This window comes from Pezoporus wallicus, unplaced genomic scaffold, assembly GCF_028554395.1.
Source record: "Pezoporus wallicus isolate ANWC-B61680 ecotype Strahan unplaced genomic scaffold, APGP_CSIRO_Pwel_v1 contig_9719, whole genome shotgun sequence".
NCBI classification, from domain to species: Eukaryota; Metazoa; Chordata; class Aves; order Psittaciformes; family Psittacidae; genus Pezoporus; species Pezoporus wallicus.
Window position 1 is genome coordinate 797,276 of NW_026642910.1, and position 16,516 is coordinate 813,791.

The following is a 16,516-nucleotide window of genomic DNA, read 5'->3' on the forward strand; positions in this document are numbered from 1 at the left end:
ACATAATCTCCCAGTGCTTCGAAAAAGCAGGAGGAACCAGGGTGCATCAGTGGAAGGAAAATGCTAACAGGAGCATCCCACAGCCAAGCGCTTAGCACCCAGCACACAAAACATGTTCCAGTCATTCCCTGGGGAAAGCCAAAGCCATGGTGCAATTCCACTGACTGCTGCAGGGCATCAGTCTGTTCCCATGGGAGCCAATGGGGATGCACTCAAGGGGCTAATACTCACCCTGCTCTCAGCAGGATCCTGTTTTAGCACGTGTCCACATGCTTTGCAAGCAGCCCCTGGTAATACCAGCTGCCAGCTTCTCCATCACTACACACAAAACTCGTGTCCACCTCAAAGCCCTGCTTATCCAAGAGCACTGCAACCTGTTTGTGATGCAAACCCAGCCAGGCCATTGGTGACCCTATTCCCAGCCGATCCATTGGGCATGTGCTGGTGGAAGCGCGGATCAAATCCGGTGGCAGATTTCCAGGTTAACAATGATTTAGTGGAGTGCACCGCAGCCAAATTAATGCTGGCTATAATGTAGTTTACCTCATTAAACAATGCACACCAAGATCCTGTCTGTTGTAAAACAATTGGTCTCTGAAGCCTAGTGTTCATCTTCCAGGGTTGCTGGGAGATAATAAATGGGTAATATTCCGGCGGTAATGGTAATGGAGTCACGGCTCAGAGCTAATATTATGGCAAAGCAGTAATTATTTCAACAGTAAACAAGGGGATGGTTGAGCTGCCGACAGGATTGGAGCTGGTTGAAATGCTTCAGTTAATATAGCTCGAGTCCAGGCCTGCAACTGCCTCTTGGAAGGAGGACAAGGCTCTCTGCCACCAAAGGAGTTGTCTGAGCCTCGGTGAGATACTTGGTTACTCTGAGATGCATGAAACATGGGGAGGAGGGACGTCACATCCACTGTGGTGGCCAAGCCAACCTAAGCCAACACTGCAGCTCTGCGACCCATTGCATAGCTGCCGTAGGAGGACTCTCATCCCTTCTTTGAGACACAACTTGGGTTGGCTCACACACTGTCTCAAAAGGAGACATGAGAGAGTGCAGAAACATAAGCCCCAGGATGAACCAAAAAACAGCCTTACACAAACCATCTGCTCTCTCCAAGAGCTATTTCCCTGTTAAAAGGACCAGCAGAGAACATGGATTTCTGGCCTTAAGGTAATAAGGTGACTTGAGGCAGGGTTTTCCCACCTAAGTGCATCCCTTTTCTCTCTGTGCCTCCCAACCAGGCTCCAAACCCAACGTCCAACCTACAGATATCCTTTGCCTCCTGTCCAGAGAGGATCCTGGAAAGATGAAGACAGCAAGCAATGTGCTTCACGGCCCAGCCTCTGGGGAGGGAAGACATGTCCCCTTCCCACGGACAAGCAACAGTTCAAACTGGATTCTTTTCTGCAGTTGCTTGTCCTCGTGTTTTAAGCCAGAGAGAATCAATATATCCAAATATACCAGCTTTCTCCCAGAGTCCCTTTGCTGCTTTGCTGCTCATGTATAGACAGATGATCTCATGAGACCTCTGCCACATCAGGCCACCGGGCCTCATCTATCTTAAGTGCATATACGAGCTGTGATTACTGCTGTGTCTGAGAGCTTCATGTCTTGAATCTATTTATCCTCCCATCGGGCTTGCAAAACAAGGGACTGCTATTGTACCTCTTGCAGGGAGGACACGGAGGGCCACAGGGGTTAAATGGAATGATCAGGGAGGATATCCGGGATGTGGCAACATCAGCATCCTCCAAGCACCTCCCTTGTCTTGTCCCTCTCCCTTGCAGAGGCAGCGCCTATTCAGCAAATCACAGCTCAGACTCCACATGGGATGTAGCTTTCAGCACCCAGCTTAATCCTGACATTAATGAGGGATTCTTGCTCTAAAAACCTCTCCATCAGACCTTTTATGAGTAAATACACCATGCAGCCAAACCATAATGTTTTCCTACCCTGGCAGCTGCTGTCTTCAGCCTTACCCCAGAATCCATCATCCTACAGCAATAATCAAAAAGCAATTAGACAAAAAACATGGCAGAAAAGTCCATCAAGGGTTGTTAAGGATGATGACTTGGATGCAGGCTCTGGCTTGGGATGTCTGAGTGTGGCAGACTGATGTTGGCCAGACAGATGAGCCATACACACACCTGATTTTACATCCTTTCCTCGTGCCCCTGCCTCCATCGTGGCAGGATAGTCACACTTAAGCCCTTGTTATTATGAGAGATGAAAACCAGCCTGATAACACAGCAATTGCCATGACAACATCAGAATTACCCCCAAAATAAATACAAAGCCCAGTAGCTATGGAAACACCTGAGTGACCAAAACCAGACTATTGTCTAGAAGACCTCTCTGCAGTTTACAGATGACATTGGCACCGTGAGACAGCGGACCCTAAGACAGCCTTGGAAGTGAAGAGATGCTTAGCACCTGTGAGTGCAAAGCCAAATGTGTGTGGGCACACACAACACTGACTTTCAGACCCCAGCTTCCAAGTCCTCAGCACAACCTACACCTCCTCTGGAAAGATGCTGCTGCCTTCTTGCTGGATGTTATATATATCTACATCCTTCTCTCCCTCTTTGTCCTCCTCCCTCCCTTCACCTTGCTGAGGATGCCTCTCTTGGTTGCCATCCCAATGGTCCTGGCACTGCAGGGCTGCCAAGGAGGGATGGATCTGCTCTATGGCATGTCAGAACTTGGCCTTCTATCATGGTTTTGGTGACTGTGTTTTGAAGCCCCGGTGCCTGGCAGCTCTGGTGGTAGTCACATTGCCAGCTGGAGCCTCCGAACCCAGGGCAGTTAAACCTCTTCCACTGATGCAGAAGCAGCTGTGACTACACCAGATCCTCATCTTTATCCACTTCAACCCATTCAGCTGCATTACTGGGAGAAGAAAAAAGCAAGGACAGAGAGGACTGATGCAAAGGGATGGAAGATGTCATACATCTTGGTTGGACTGGCCACAAACCCCTTCGCTAGAGCCAGCACTGATGTGATTCACTTGCAGAAAACTCTTCCTCAGGTTCACTCAGCTTGAGTTATCCAACAAAAATTCTCCTCCTCCTGGCTGTGGGGAATCTTCCAGCCAAACAGACTCAAACCCAGATTTAACAGCTCCAATCACATACCAGCTACTGCAGACACAAAAGTTACCAGACCAAACTCATATTACACCAGACCCGAGCAATGCACAGGAGAGAAAACAACAAAGTGGTCAAGGTGAGTGACTGCAAAAGGGTCTTGAGTGAGCTCAGTCACCAGGGAACCAGGTTGCTCTTGGTATAAATCCACTGAAGGACGCAACCACACGCTCCATGGTGAGCAAACACCTCTTACATTGCCTCCATTTCCCATCAAGAGCTGCACAGAGCTAGCAAGGAAATAATAAAGCCCATGAAGAGCCTTGCACAGAGGAGCACTCACCAGCTTAAGCACAGGGACCGGCTCCTTCAGCTCCCGCTCTGTTCGTGCTTGGCACAGACAGTGCTATCAGAGCCTCCCCCAGTGACACAGGTGAGAGCTGTTACCATCAGCTATGTAAACCCTTCAATTATGCACCAGCATTCCCTTAACCAATCCTCCTCATCCCTTTCCTCCACCAATCCAAGCAGGATGGGGAAAGGCAGGAGGCAACTCGCTTGAGGCTTGGGGATGAGCAGACCTGAAATCCAGCAACGAGCTTTGGGTTCTTATTTGTTCCCAGCTCTCCAAATTAGACTATATCCCACTCGGGAAAGGGTTATCATCTCAGCACCTGCTACAGCACCTCTGGGCACCTGCCCTGGCTCTCATTTCGGTCCCCAAACTTCCAATCCTCATCCCTGCTATGTGAGCTGAATGCAAAAAAGAAGTAAAGGTCCTTGTTGGCAGCTTGGCAGAGCCAGAGAGAGAAACAGGAGCTGCCTGTGGGGATGTGCAGCTACCAGAGTTGTCTCGGGCCACCTCTGGGCTCAGCACCCTCCATCAGCATGAGGCCAGACTCCAGTAAATCTCTGTGATCATTTGTTCCCTTTGAGTTTTGAAAGCAGAATGCCTAATCATGGCCAAAATCAGGTAAGAGCTGCTGCTGCAAATTACACAGCACCACAGGTAATTTCTGATTAGCTCACTCTTCCTCTCCTGGTGCATCCTCAGTTTCCATAGCAGCTAAGTCCTAAGTAAAATGGAAACATCTGGTTCAAGCGCAGGTAAAGAATCCCTGGGGGAAGAAACCTGCTTGATGGCAGCAAACACGGAAAATAGCCCTCACAAAAGACAGAGGCATTGGAAGCCAGAGCCTGGTTAGGAGAGGATGGATAGTGTGTGGGAAAAGGCAACAAACGGCATGGGAATGAGAGAGGAGGGTCCTTGGGAAGGAGGGGATGCAGGGAGAAGAGCAGGGATGTGAGGGGAACAAGGTGCATGTGAAAAACAAGCAATGAGGAGGTTGAGTGAGACAAAAATGCCTTGACAGCGCAGACAAGGGGAAGAGGACAGAGAAGAAAAGGCTTCAAGGCAGGAGCGCACGGACTGCCGCCACCATAAATGCCACCTGATGGTGACAGCTACACTGACAGCGACTTCATAGACACCCAGGGATGGAGACGAGCGCACGCATCTGCGCCCCGCGTTTCATCATTCATCAGTCCCTGACCGAAGGCCACTGTCTCGGGGACACAACCACCTAAAGCAGATAAACCAACATGTGCACCGGGGGGAATATGGCTTTTACAGAGGCTGCTGCTGTCAGGGGAATGGGCTGAGCTGCCACCGCCTCAGCTCGCTCCCTGCCTGAGCTACGGAGAGTGATGGCTCAGGCCCAGCCGTTTGCTTCAGAGCAGACAAACAGCAAAAAAATCAATGGAGCTGCACCAAGGCGCCGCAGCCATTGTCAGGCAGCTGAACAGAGAGAGCAGACACGGCCCCATCCATCACTGCCGCCGCTGCGCCGGCTCCTCCGGCTGCCGGCAGCCCAGCCGGGGTGTCCCCGAGGAGAGCTTGAGGCAGACACTGGTAAAACCTCAGGGGGAAAGCGCCTGGGGTGGGATGGGAGCGGCAGAAAGCAGGCATCACCCCCTTGGTTTCTGTTGCTCCCGGCAAGAACAGGGCAGCGAAAACCAAAGCAAACCCCAAAAAGCATCTGGGAACCCGTTTGGCAATAATATGGGCACACATGGGAATTGGCTTCCCCGCTGGCACACCCACACAGCTCTGCTCAGGCTTTGCATATCAATTCACAAGGCCACCAATTAATGCTTCCTGCCTTTTCCTGCTCATTTGCACTAGTTACAGCCTTCCTTTAAAGCAACAGGTGACAAGATCCCCCAAACATAGGGCTAGGCGAGCACATTCAATCCCTAAGCAAAGCAACATCAACCTGGTACCTTCAGCCAGAATTCCACATGAGCAAAACCATCAGTTCCACCACCAAGATGGATGTTTCTCCACCAGAGCCATCAACTGCTGCATTAAATCCCATCGCTTTGGCTCACATCATCCTTTCTTTGCTACGTGAACCAACCAACAACACCTCCCCAGCTGCTTGCAACCGGCTTTGTGCCTTCTACAGAGTATTTATGGTAAGGTTTGGCTCTTACCTTTGGGTGAGATGTGCCTCCAGGTGATTGTTGGATCTGGCCTGCCCGTGGCTATGCAGATGAGGCTGACGTTGCCGCCCTCATTGATGGAGATGTCAGAAGAGATCTCGGTGATCTTCGGAGACACTGCAATGATAGAAAGAGGGAAATGAAAATGCAACCGGTTCTGCTCCAACTCCAATCCCAAAATAGGGCTAAAGGAGGCTGAGTTTCCTTCCTCCACCTTGACAAGCTCTGCAGTAGCTCATCAGTGTCATTTGGCTTGATGGGATCCTGCAGGGGAAGGGGGGACAGAGAAGACAAAGGCTGAAGCGGGAAGAAGTTATAGGCAGAAGGGATTCAATCACCACAGGGATGCTCAAGACAGCTCCTCCTTAGCACCTCTCTGTGTGTGAGATGGTACTTCTCCCACACCCTGCTTCCAGGACTCATCCTGTCCTATCAGCCCTCTCTGGCAGAGCTGCATCCTACTGAGGAAACACCATCCACCCCCTCCAAACTCCATCAAGAGCAGCCAAAACATGCCTGTGGCTTGCAGCTCTTTCTGCAGGCTCTCTTGCAACCAGGAAAGCACCAAAAGTTGCTGGCTATGAATACAAGTCTACCAAGGAGCCTCTAACGTCCAGCACTATGCAAAGGAAGGGAAATGCAACTGGGATGAAAGCCATCCCAAACCATCAAGAACACGGAGGAGCGGGTTAGATGCAAGGGATCCAGACCGAAACTGAGGACGCATACATAGGATGGGGGGTGATGAGAAGGGGAAGGGATGAGGAGCGAGCAGGTATGCGGCTGCCAAGGGAGGGCTGGGGTTTCTACAGCTGCTGTTAGCAGCCTGCACCTGCACAACGTAATAAAGACCATCACTTTCCTTGGATTATTATTTTCCAGGCCGTTCTCTGGAGCTGAGCAGCATCAACATCCCTCTGAGGTGCTGTGCAGGAGACTCACAAATCACTTCCAAAGCATCCTGCTCCTTCCACCCTCCCTGGATGAGCCCAGCCATTGACCTGCTTGAAGCTGCAGCCCTTTGCAACCCCCTTATTCCTGCCTTGGATCCTGAGCACGTTTTTCCCTGTGTATCTCTGTTTGCCACATCCTTCCCGGGGCTGTGCCAAGCTGGAATGACTGCAATGGCCTTGCATGCATTGCCTCTGCTGTGCAGGTAAGTAATTTATTGATCCGTAAAGCACTCCAAGACACTCTGGAAGGGATTATGTCATGCCAGTGCTGTGCAATAAAATAAAAAATGATGGATTTTTTGTGAACATGAGGGTGATTTAGGGTTTGTAGTTGGAAGTGTAGTTAAAGTACATTTTAAGTGGAAATCAAGGTGGGTAATGAATTATTCTCTGTTTTGAAGGGCTTCTGGGAGTTCATTTTTTTGCTGCTGTGGGCACAATGGTTAATCTACTAATCATGCACTAGGGATCAGATGCTCCCAAAACAGCTCCTGGGGCAGGACAGTGGAGGGCACAAAGATGACACCAAAAGACATATTAATATGCATCAGTGTCATTAAGCCCAGTGGAAGGGGACAGCACATGTCTCCTGGGACCACGCACCCCTGTAGAGCTGGGAGATGCTCTGTCAAATGCCAGGTAGTCCATTGAGGAGATGCAGTTAATTACAATGGTGTAATGATTGCCCTGCAAGGCTGGGACTGTCGGTCAGGAAAGCCACGTGCACTTGAAAAAGCCCAATCTAAGTCTGGACAACAAAAGTAGGCCTAGAAGGTATTACTGATGCCATTTCAGAGGTGGAAAGAGACAAGTGGAGGCACAGTGAATTGTCTGCCATCACCTGGGAAGAAGAAATAGCTTCCAGCTGAACGTACCGACAGAACTAGAGCAATATCCATCATCATCAAGGTGATGCTCGCTAAATCACAGAGGAACCTTTCTGATGTTTTTAACTACTGAAGCCACATCATCCCATTTCAGCTTGTTTTGCAGAGCTCACCGAGACTTCAAAAAGGAAATCAAGTCAGCCTTTGCACCGTGACTCTGGTGCTGCACCCACAAGGCAGGAGACAAACATCTGCAATCAAATCAGGTGACCAGATTCTAAACCATAATCAAAGCAGATTAAACTTAGATTTCTCTTAATAGGAGCATTATATCCTCCTCCTCCTCAATACAGAAAGAGATTTAAATGTTGCTCGGATGATGAGGAGAGGTGATTGTGGTGCTGCTCTGCTGGGCAATGGGAGACTTTGCAACTCCAAGTGCAAACGCAGCTCAAGCCACCTATACAGCAAGGAAAAAGCCCATTACACTTGGGACGTGCTTGGGAAAAGCCAATTTGCTGCAGCCCGCCTGAGATGAGATGAAGAAGGAATGGTTGGGAAGTAAAACCAGAGTGACCACATCAGCAAAACTGAAGTGCAATGTGCAGTGGTAGGATTTACCATGGCAGTTATTGCATGCTAATTAAACGTTTGAATAATTAACCCCAGGGCTATGTAAAATGCCTTTCTGGAGACTCATCAGGTAGGGGGAAGGCTCTTCCCACACTAGGGAGGGAAGCCTTAATAAATAAGGGTTCACAAGTACCTATTTAATCTTATTTAATGGTCACTGGTCCTCCCATTCCCTCTGCATTCAAACACTTCCACCATCACTTGGCATTTCTGCAGCCATGGGGCAGAGGAGGAATTTCTTCTGCTGAATGCAGGATGCAGATGGAGCTGTGCTCCTTTGGGAATGAATAAATACATAAAGCTAAATAAATGCAGGCTTCCCAGGCGGGAACCCTCTCCTTGCGGGCAGGCCTTTTATGCTCAGCATCTCTTTTGCTTACAAGTGATTAAACATGGCAGTGTTGGCCAAGCTGCTCCAGTGACACAGCACAGATTTCCCCAGGGGCAGGCTGGTGTTTGATCGATCTGGCTCCTCTTTTCCTCCCCTATCCTTGCCATGATAATGGGAAAGGGCTCTGGGCTGCTCTCAGCCCCTCTAGGACATGCTCCCAGTTTGCCCAGCTGTGGTTCCTGCTCACACACATGGAGTCCCCAGGCCAGAAAGCAGCTTACTTAAATATTTAACCAAACCATATGGCACGTTGCATGTTGGAGGGTGTTCAGTCAGGTGATAGATGTCTTTACGGAGCCAAGCATATGTGCTTGCCTACACAGATATATTCCCTGGCGCACAGACACCTTCCTGCCACTGGCACAGACTATATCCCTGCTGTGCCTTCACCTCAAAACCCTCATCCCAGAGCCAGCACTGGTGCAAAATCTCATGCATCCCATGATGATGCAGTGGTGAGCCCAGATCTTCATGGCCTAGGGATGCAGCAGGGCATCTACACCACCTCCTCTGCCATGGTACCCACTGTGGGACCAGTGCCTTCCACAATTACTCCTCCAACTCATTAGTGTTGGAAGGGACCTCTGGAGATCATCCAGTCCAACGCCCTGGCAAGGCAGAGCCACCTAAAGCAGGTCACACAGGACCATGTCCATGGTGGGTTTGAATGTCTCCAGATTAGGAGACTCCACAACCCCCTTTGGTCTGGGTTGGCAAGGACCTTAAGTCCCAAACCCCTGCCATGGGCAGGGACACCTTCCATTAGAGCAGGCTGCTCCAAGCCCCTGCCTGGGGCAGCCTGTCCCAGTGCTATGCCACCCTCAACATCAAGTAGCTCTTCCTCATGTTGAGGTGAAACTCGTGTCTCTCCACCAGAGACAGGGAAGGAGCCCTCAGATGAGCCTCACCAAGTTGAGGGCCCTCAAGCAGTAATGGCATTTTTTTCCCTTAACCACATCCTTTCTCCCCAATTTTTGGAGCCAAACTGAGTAGAGTTTGGCAGTGCAGAAATACATATGTGACCTTTACAGACCTGCAAGTCCCTTCTCATGCTGGAGCTGAGCGGGGCAGTGCAAACGACTCAGCCCCAGCAGCAGCCTGCAAGCGAGCCCAGCATCTCCTCGCTTCCCCCTCATACATAACACATGCAAACCTCCATCCTCCAGCACGAGCAACATCTGCTCCAGATCAAAGGAAACAACAAAGAACAGCTATAAATGTGTCTCGGAGAAAGAAAAAGAGGGAGAGTCAGACTTGCGTTCTGCAGGCAATCTGTGATGTGCACTGCCAGCTTCCTCAACATCAGGCTGCTGCTGCTCCTGCTTTAGTAACAGCTTCTTGCTGCTGTCACCTCCAGAATTCCCTGTGTTTTACAGCGTGCTGCTACCACAGGTCCTATCCCTGGGTTTGATGATGCTACAGGTTGATGCAAGGAGTTGGACCCACACTGCACTCCCCCATCCACCTCCTCCAGGTTGTAACTAGAGTAGCTTGTCTCTCCTCTAGTGAGTCAGGAGAAGGTCCAGCACCCGGCTGATGCAGTGCCAGGCCTTGCACCTTCTCTTTCCTTTGTGTGCCAAACCTTTCTGTCCTTTTTAAGGGAGGCAGAAAGCAAGTTGAGAGAGCTGTGCCTCCAATTATCCTTCTGCTCAGGAGCTGGGCAGGGGGGGCAAGGAAGGGCAAACACAGCTTTAAAGCCTTTAAAGCTTCCACCTACACTGCTCGCTCAGGTAGGCTTGTACACAACCCCTTTACACTACAAGTGCTGATCCTGCCCCTCGGAGATGCCTCTACCCTGGGTCTCCACAATGATCCCCTTCCCCACTGGCATTCCTGGTTTGGCTTTGCCAAGAGACTGATCCCCCTCTGTGCAAACTTGGAAATGAAGAGGACATCCATAACCACCTTCGGAGCGATTAATAACTAACTAATGGCAATTGCTCGTTTGAAAGCAAGGTGTAATGAGATATGTCATATGGCACCGGGATGTGCCTAAATGATTTCCCAAGCAGGAAACAGCTCCTGTTGCAGCAAAGCTCTCCCGAGCTTGGAGGACACCAAATTCTTTATGCCCATGTCTGCAGCAGGTTATACAGCACGGCAGCATGATCATTCAGAGAAAGAGAGGGGAAACAAGACGTTTCCAATCATTCATTAGGAAAGGATTTGGGAACGTGGCTATAATTCACCACAGAAGCAGCAGGGTTGCTGCAGAAAAACTTTATAGCTAAATGCCAAAAAAGAAGCCCAATCTGATTCCACTTACGACAGCATAAATCAGCAAGACTCCTACTGCAGTCAACAAGAGATATGCCAGAAGAGACATGGCACGGAAGGAGAGTCAGGTCTCCATCAGAAGGACTTTTCCTGACTTTTGGATGGGTCCAGGTCACCAATCTGGATCTAGTGTGTGCCACCCTAAGGATCCAGGGTAATTTGGTCCCTGCTTGCAAGGCTCTGAAGGGATCCACAACCTTTCTCCTACCACAAAAAGGAAGAATCACCTGACAGCGAGCCCCACACCTTTGGGGAATCAAACAAGGCTTAGTAGCTTAGCATCACTGTTAACAGCAGCCTCACAGAGCAGGCAGAATTCCTCATGCAGGGAGACCCGAGTTCTGCTTTCACATGATGATTCCCACAGGAAGTTGTGGGACTCTCCTCCCTTCTCTAAAATGAGTCTAAGGATGATGGATGAAAACGAAGGGAAAAGAAAGCTGTACAAGGAAGGTTTGTGCATTGCTACCCATGAAGATAAGCAGCCAAACACAGCCAGCTTGGTGGTGCAGCTCCCAGATCTCATTTTCAGCTCCACACACATGGTCAAGGATCTTGTTTCCAGCTTTTGCACCCCAAGCCACTTGGGATTCCCCCGAGAAACCAAGCAACACCTCCTGAAAGCCAGAAAATTGAAGGATCTCAAAGCCTTAAGAGACCTGCATCATCTCCCCAGCATTATTGCCACCTCTCCTCAAGGCATGACAGCCTCTCACACAGTGACCATCAAACCGACAGCAACCATCTCACCCTGCTCAGGGACCCCGTGCCCTCAGCTGCATCCCTTCCATCCCACCAGACATCGAACGGAGGCTCCCAGACCCGCTGGGAAAAGCGGGGATGAGGCAGAGCGTGTCCAGGCCACCCGAGGAAGTTGGAAGGCGCCTTGTGGTTAATACAGAGCTTGTCAAAGCCATCACCTCGAAATGCTGAATGTCTTTATTAGATTCCTTTATCTCCCCCCGAGATCGGAGGGACACGATGAGATGATTCTCGGTGGAGATGTCATCATCCAGAAACTAATTAAAGGCTGAGCGGGAAGCTGGGCCCCGCGCGCTCGGGAGAACAAAACGCATTAGCAACCCGAGTCAAGAGGAATATTACAAGTGAACTTCAGAGCAGAAAGGGCGAGCTAAGGGTGTGACAATAGCTCTCCTTTCCCTCCTGCTCATCCTCACACTCCCTCATCCTTGATAGCAGAAGCAAGCTGCTCGGGATCAAGGCCAGGTTGGACAGAGCCTTGGGCAACATGGGATAGTGTGAGGCATCCCTGCCCATGGCAGGGGGTTGGAAGTGAATGAGCTTAAGGTCCTTTCCAGCCCAAACCATTCTATGATTCTATGCCTGCACTGTTCCCTGCCTCACCAGAGTAGTCCTGGGCTAAACACTTGGTCTCTTTCGGTCCCATCTCTCTATCAATGCTATAACAAGTATTTCTCTTCCTTGCAGGCTTGTTAAAGACAACAGCATCTAAGATCCTGATCACGTTGAGGTCACATAATGCTTGATCATTTACAAAACAGAAGTGCTCAAGGCCAGGTTGGACCGGACTTGGAGCAAGCTGCTCTAGTGGAAGGTGTCTCTGCCTATGGCAGGGGGTTGGAATTGGATGAGCTTTAAGGTCCCTTCCAACCCAAACCATTCCATGGTTCTACAATATGGGGTGTGTGTGTGTGTGTGTGTCTCTTCATGCCCCCCTTGCCCCATATCTCTGTGTCCACAAGGACTGGGAAGCACACCAAAGGCTGAGCCACTTTGCTCATCCAAAGGAGCCAGGCAGGAACAAAAGAAGCTCAAACCTCCTTTCCAAAGGCAAATCAGATGCTCTAATGCAGCCCGCGTCTCCAATGAATATAGGGCAGGTGCCTCTGAAGTGAAGTATTAGTTAAAATGATGCTCTTTAAATTACATTTCGGCTATTTCAGGCAGTCAGGTTGTGTGTGGGTTGGGATGGGGTGTTTTTTTTAAGATCTATCTAGAGGCTTAAAAAGACACAGAGAGAAATAAATCTCCCTTCCATTAAAAACACACTCTGCTCTTGCATATTTGTTCTTATCGCCACGCTCTCTCCCCCGACTAGAGCACAAAGTGTTTATGATTACACTTTCCACACTGACACTCATCTAATTCGAGGAGCCCGTGCCCAGGCAAGGAGGATGAGGTTTTTACTTCAAAACCCATCAAGCTCCATGGCTTTAACGTGGAACCAAATGAAAGCCCCAAGTTTTGATTAAATCGAAGCCTATTTCTCTCTTCTGGGTCTACCTGTGTCCTTTTTGGCTCTCTTTAGCTATCCCCCTTCCGTTCCCAGGCTTCCCTATGACATCTTTGATACCCTCAGACCCTACTGCACTTGGGTGCTGCACCAATAGGAGAGGGGGTGATGGATTTAAACTTAAACAGGGGAAGTTCAGGGTGAATATAAGAAAGAAGCTCTTCCCTGTGAGGGTGCTGAGGCGCTGGCACAGGGGGCCCGGAGAAGCTGTGGCTGCCCCATCCCTGGCAGTGTTCAAGTCCAGGTTGGACACAGGGGCTTGGAGCAAGCTGCTCTAGTGGAAGGGGTCCCTGTCTGCAGCAGAGGCTTGGAACTGGATGAGCTTTAAGGTCCTTTCCAATGCAAACCATTCCATGATTCTAAAAGCAGAGCCTTTGCCTCATGAACACAGGAAGGAATAGATGAGTGTAGTCTGCGTCCTCAGCCTGGAAATCATTGTTTGCAAACTAACTTTAGGCATCAAGTTTAGGGATGGGACAAAATGGGGAGGAAGAGGTGGATGTGGAAAGAGATGTGCAGGAGGCAGGGGTGGATGCAAACAATCTCTAACCACACAAGTGCTGTTGTACCCCTACAGCCCCTTTCCGCCTGGCCTTCCTGAGCCCTTAGCATGGAGCTTAACCCTGGCCTGTGTTTCCTCGTGCTCCAACCAGAGCCTTTACTTCTGCTTGGGCTCCTTCCCCTGCTTGCCTTTGACTCCAGTGAAAAATGAATGGAGCAGACAGGGAGCATAGCCCTGTTATTCTCCGATTAGGTGATCCGGAGGCTGCTACTTATGACCAGACCCTTTGTTCCTCTGCTTATAAAGTGGGAGGTCAGCAAGTCTCAGCGGTTCAGAATGAATTGCAGGTGAGGTGATTTATGCCGCTCTTCCTGTCCCCATGGGAACGCATCTCTTCAGACAAGACTTATGAACCCATCCATTGCTGCAGCAGAGGCAGCTCTGCCTTCCCAAAGATGCCCTGGTCCAATCCTTCCTCCCCTCAGTCTCTTTACACAGGTCTGCCCTTACAGGCTCACCTCCTTGGGCTGCAAGAGCCCCCCATGGAGTACTCCTCATCTTTCACCCTACCCAAGGCACCTTGTAGCATCCACCCTGTACCAACACCCCAATTGCTTCAAAGCCAGGGGATCAACCCAAGGCTTGAACAAAGCTGCCAGAAAGAAGCAGGAGAACAAATACCAACAATCCAGAGGCTGTGCAGCCATAGAATCATAGAATCAACTTAGTTGGAAAGGACTTTTAAGATCATCAAGTCCAACTTTTACCCCAGTGTTACGCAGTGTGGGCATTAATAACCTCATCATCGAATCACCCTGGTGAGATAAAGGAGCATCATTATCCCCACTTCATGGCTGGAGACTGAGACCCAAGATTAAATGGCCCAAAAGCACCCATTTGCTTTTCAGCACTTGTTTTCCAGGCTCTTTGGAGCTCAGGAAAAGGCACCAGGAGAGCTGCCAGGACAGGTATATCCAATGGTCCACATGAGACCATTGCAGTTACAAGTTAAGTTATCGGGCTGTGGAGAGCAGAGCAGGATACCCAGGTACACAGAGAGGCAATTTCCATTTCAGTACCCAATTCCAACCCAAATAGGCAGAGGTAAAAGCAAAGACACAGAATAATGGACATGGACATGCCAGGAGAATGGGGACTGTTCTTCTCCATTAGGATTACTCCTTCATTTCCCATTTCTCCTAAATAAAGTTCTCTTCTTGGCCACCCTCATGCTTTTGGGAACACCAGAAAAGCCCCAGGGACTTATCCCCCTCCAGAGCATCCTTTAGCATCGCTGTTTGTCTTCCTCACACGCAGCCTCGTCGCCAGCACTGTTTATTCCCCATGTGCTCCTGCTTTCCATGTCAGGCCTGGTTTTACCCCTTCCTTCTATGCCTCCTTCTCTTGGCATTTCATCCTTTTTGGATGCTCTTTATGCCCGGTTTCCTTTCTTTCCTCCTTCTCTTTCATTTTTCAACCCTGTGGTTCCTCCGCTTCCAAATCCTGACTGTTTTTAACTCGGCTCGAGCCTCTTAATTAAGTTACTTTCCATTATTTTTTATCTAGTCCATTTGTCTCCATCCCCCGCACCCTCCCTTATTCTCCCTTTCCTCCCCAAGGCAGGCAGGGGCTGAAATCTTCCATTTCCATTTGGCTAACAATCACTTTGAATTTTTAACTGCTATTAAATTGGATCACACCGGTCACTGGACTGGAGTTGTCGAGCTGTGATATTTACTGGTGCCCGTCAAAGGGAAATGAAATTGTGGCTGCACAAAGGGAGAGGAGATGGGGAGCACAGATTTATTCTGCCCGCGGTACTCGCAAGCAGGCACAATCCCTTTGGATTTCTGAGCGAGTTCAAAGGAAAACCCTTAACGCTCAACCATGAATGTATTGTAATGTCTTTAATAAATCAATTATTTGTTGGCAGGAAAGTGTCACTGCATCTCCAAGCCTTGTAATCACCTTCCTTGCTGTGTTTTAAGTGCTGAAAACCCGACGAGGAAGACGGAGAGGCAAAAGAAGCAGCGGCACAGTGCAAACACTCCTGCTTCGTCTTGCCACAGAGATGCAAAACCACGGCAGTCCAGTGACCCCCAGTACCAGAAGGAGGAAATGATGGTGCCAGCACTAAAGGAGTTGAGCCTCACTCTTGCAGGTCATTTGCAAAGCAGCGTTTTCCTACAGTCCCCCAAACCAACCCATAGGTCTGAGCTTTGTGCTCCTGCCTTCGGGAGGATGCCGGTATTTTGGTTATGCTAAAAGAGGCTTTTTCCCCACTCAAAAATGTGCTAAAAAGAAAGAGGATTTCATTACAAAGCATCCCTGGCCAAATCCAGCCCCTCCTCCTCCTCCTCCTCCTCCTCTCTCTCTGCTGACAATATCCTCCCTTCCACAACAACAATCATCTGAGCACAAACAGACAACGAAGCTTTTCAGAAAGTAATGAACTCCAGTCGGAGCCAAGGCAGGAAGGGTTTAATGTTCAGCTCAAAAAGCTTGGCGAGGCCATCAATTATATAGCCCTGCTGCTGAAGGAGCAAGGGAAAATAAAATAGCATTTCAGGCAGGCTCCGCCAAAAAAAGGGAAGATAGGGAAGGAAAACACTGCGGGAAAGATTGAATTCCATGAGCGAAGTGTTTGCAAAAGAGGAGGAGGATCAAAGGCTGCAGCTGAGAGGAGGAGGGATTACAAGGAGGGCAAACCACAAAGAAGATAGCTCTGTTGACCCCTGGTCTCAAGGCTGGCCCAGGCAAGGACAGCCCTGGGTAGGGTTTGGTGATGGGGAGGGTTTGGCAGTGAAGGAAGTGCGATGAGACCTGTCGTGTAGGACAGCAAAACAGCACAGGGGCTGCAACCTCCACTGCCTCAACACAGTCTTACACTAGATGCTACCAAGGGAAAGGAGAGCTGAAATGTTCTGGGCATCCCTATGTGATGGGACCAGTAACCCAGACAGGCAAAACGAGTGTATGGGTCCACCTAGAGGAACACTACCTCCTCATCCTCCCATCTGCACCCGGTGGGGCTCTTCCAGGGTTCCAAACTTGGTCTAA

General features: G+C 49.8%; 1 protein-coding gene across 6 annotated transcripts in view; it reads right to left on the reverse strand.

The window, feature by feature from the left end:
• LOC130611927 (protein CEPU-1) overlaps positions 1–16,516 on the reverse strand; it is a 332,011-nt gene that overhangs the window by 23,609 nt on the left and 291,886 nt on the right. For all 6 annotated transcript variants that reach the window (XM_057433178.1, XM_057433176.1, XM_057433179.1 and 3 more), the window contains one exon: positions 5,590–5,715. In XM_057433178.1, the coding sequence (XP_057289161.1) occupies positions 5,590–5,715 (126 nt within the window). The remainder of the gene's footprint in view (positions 1–5,589; positions 5,716–16,516) is intronic.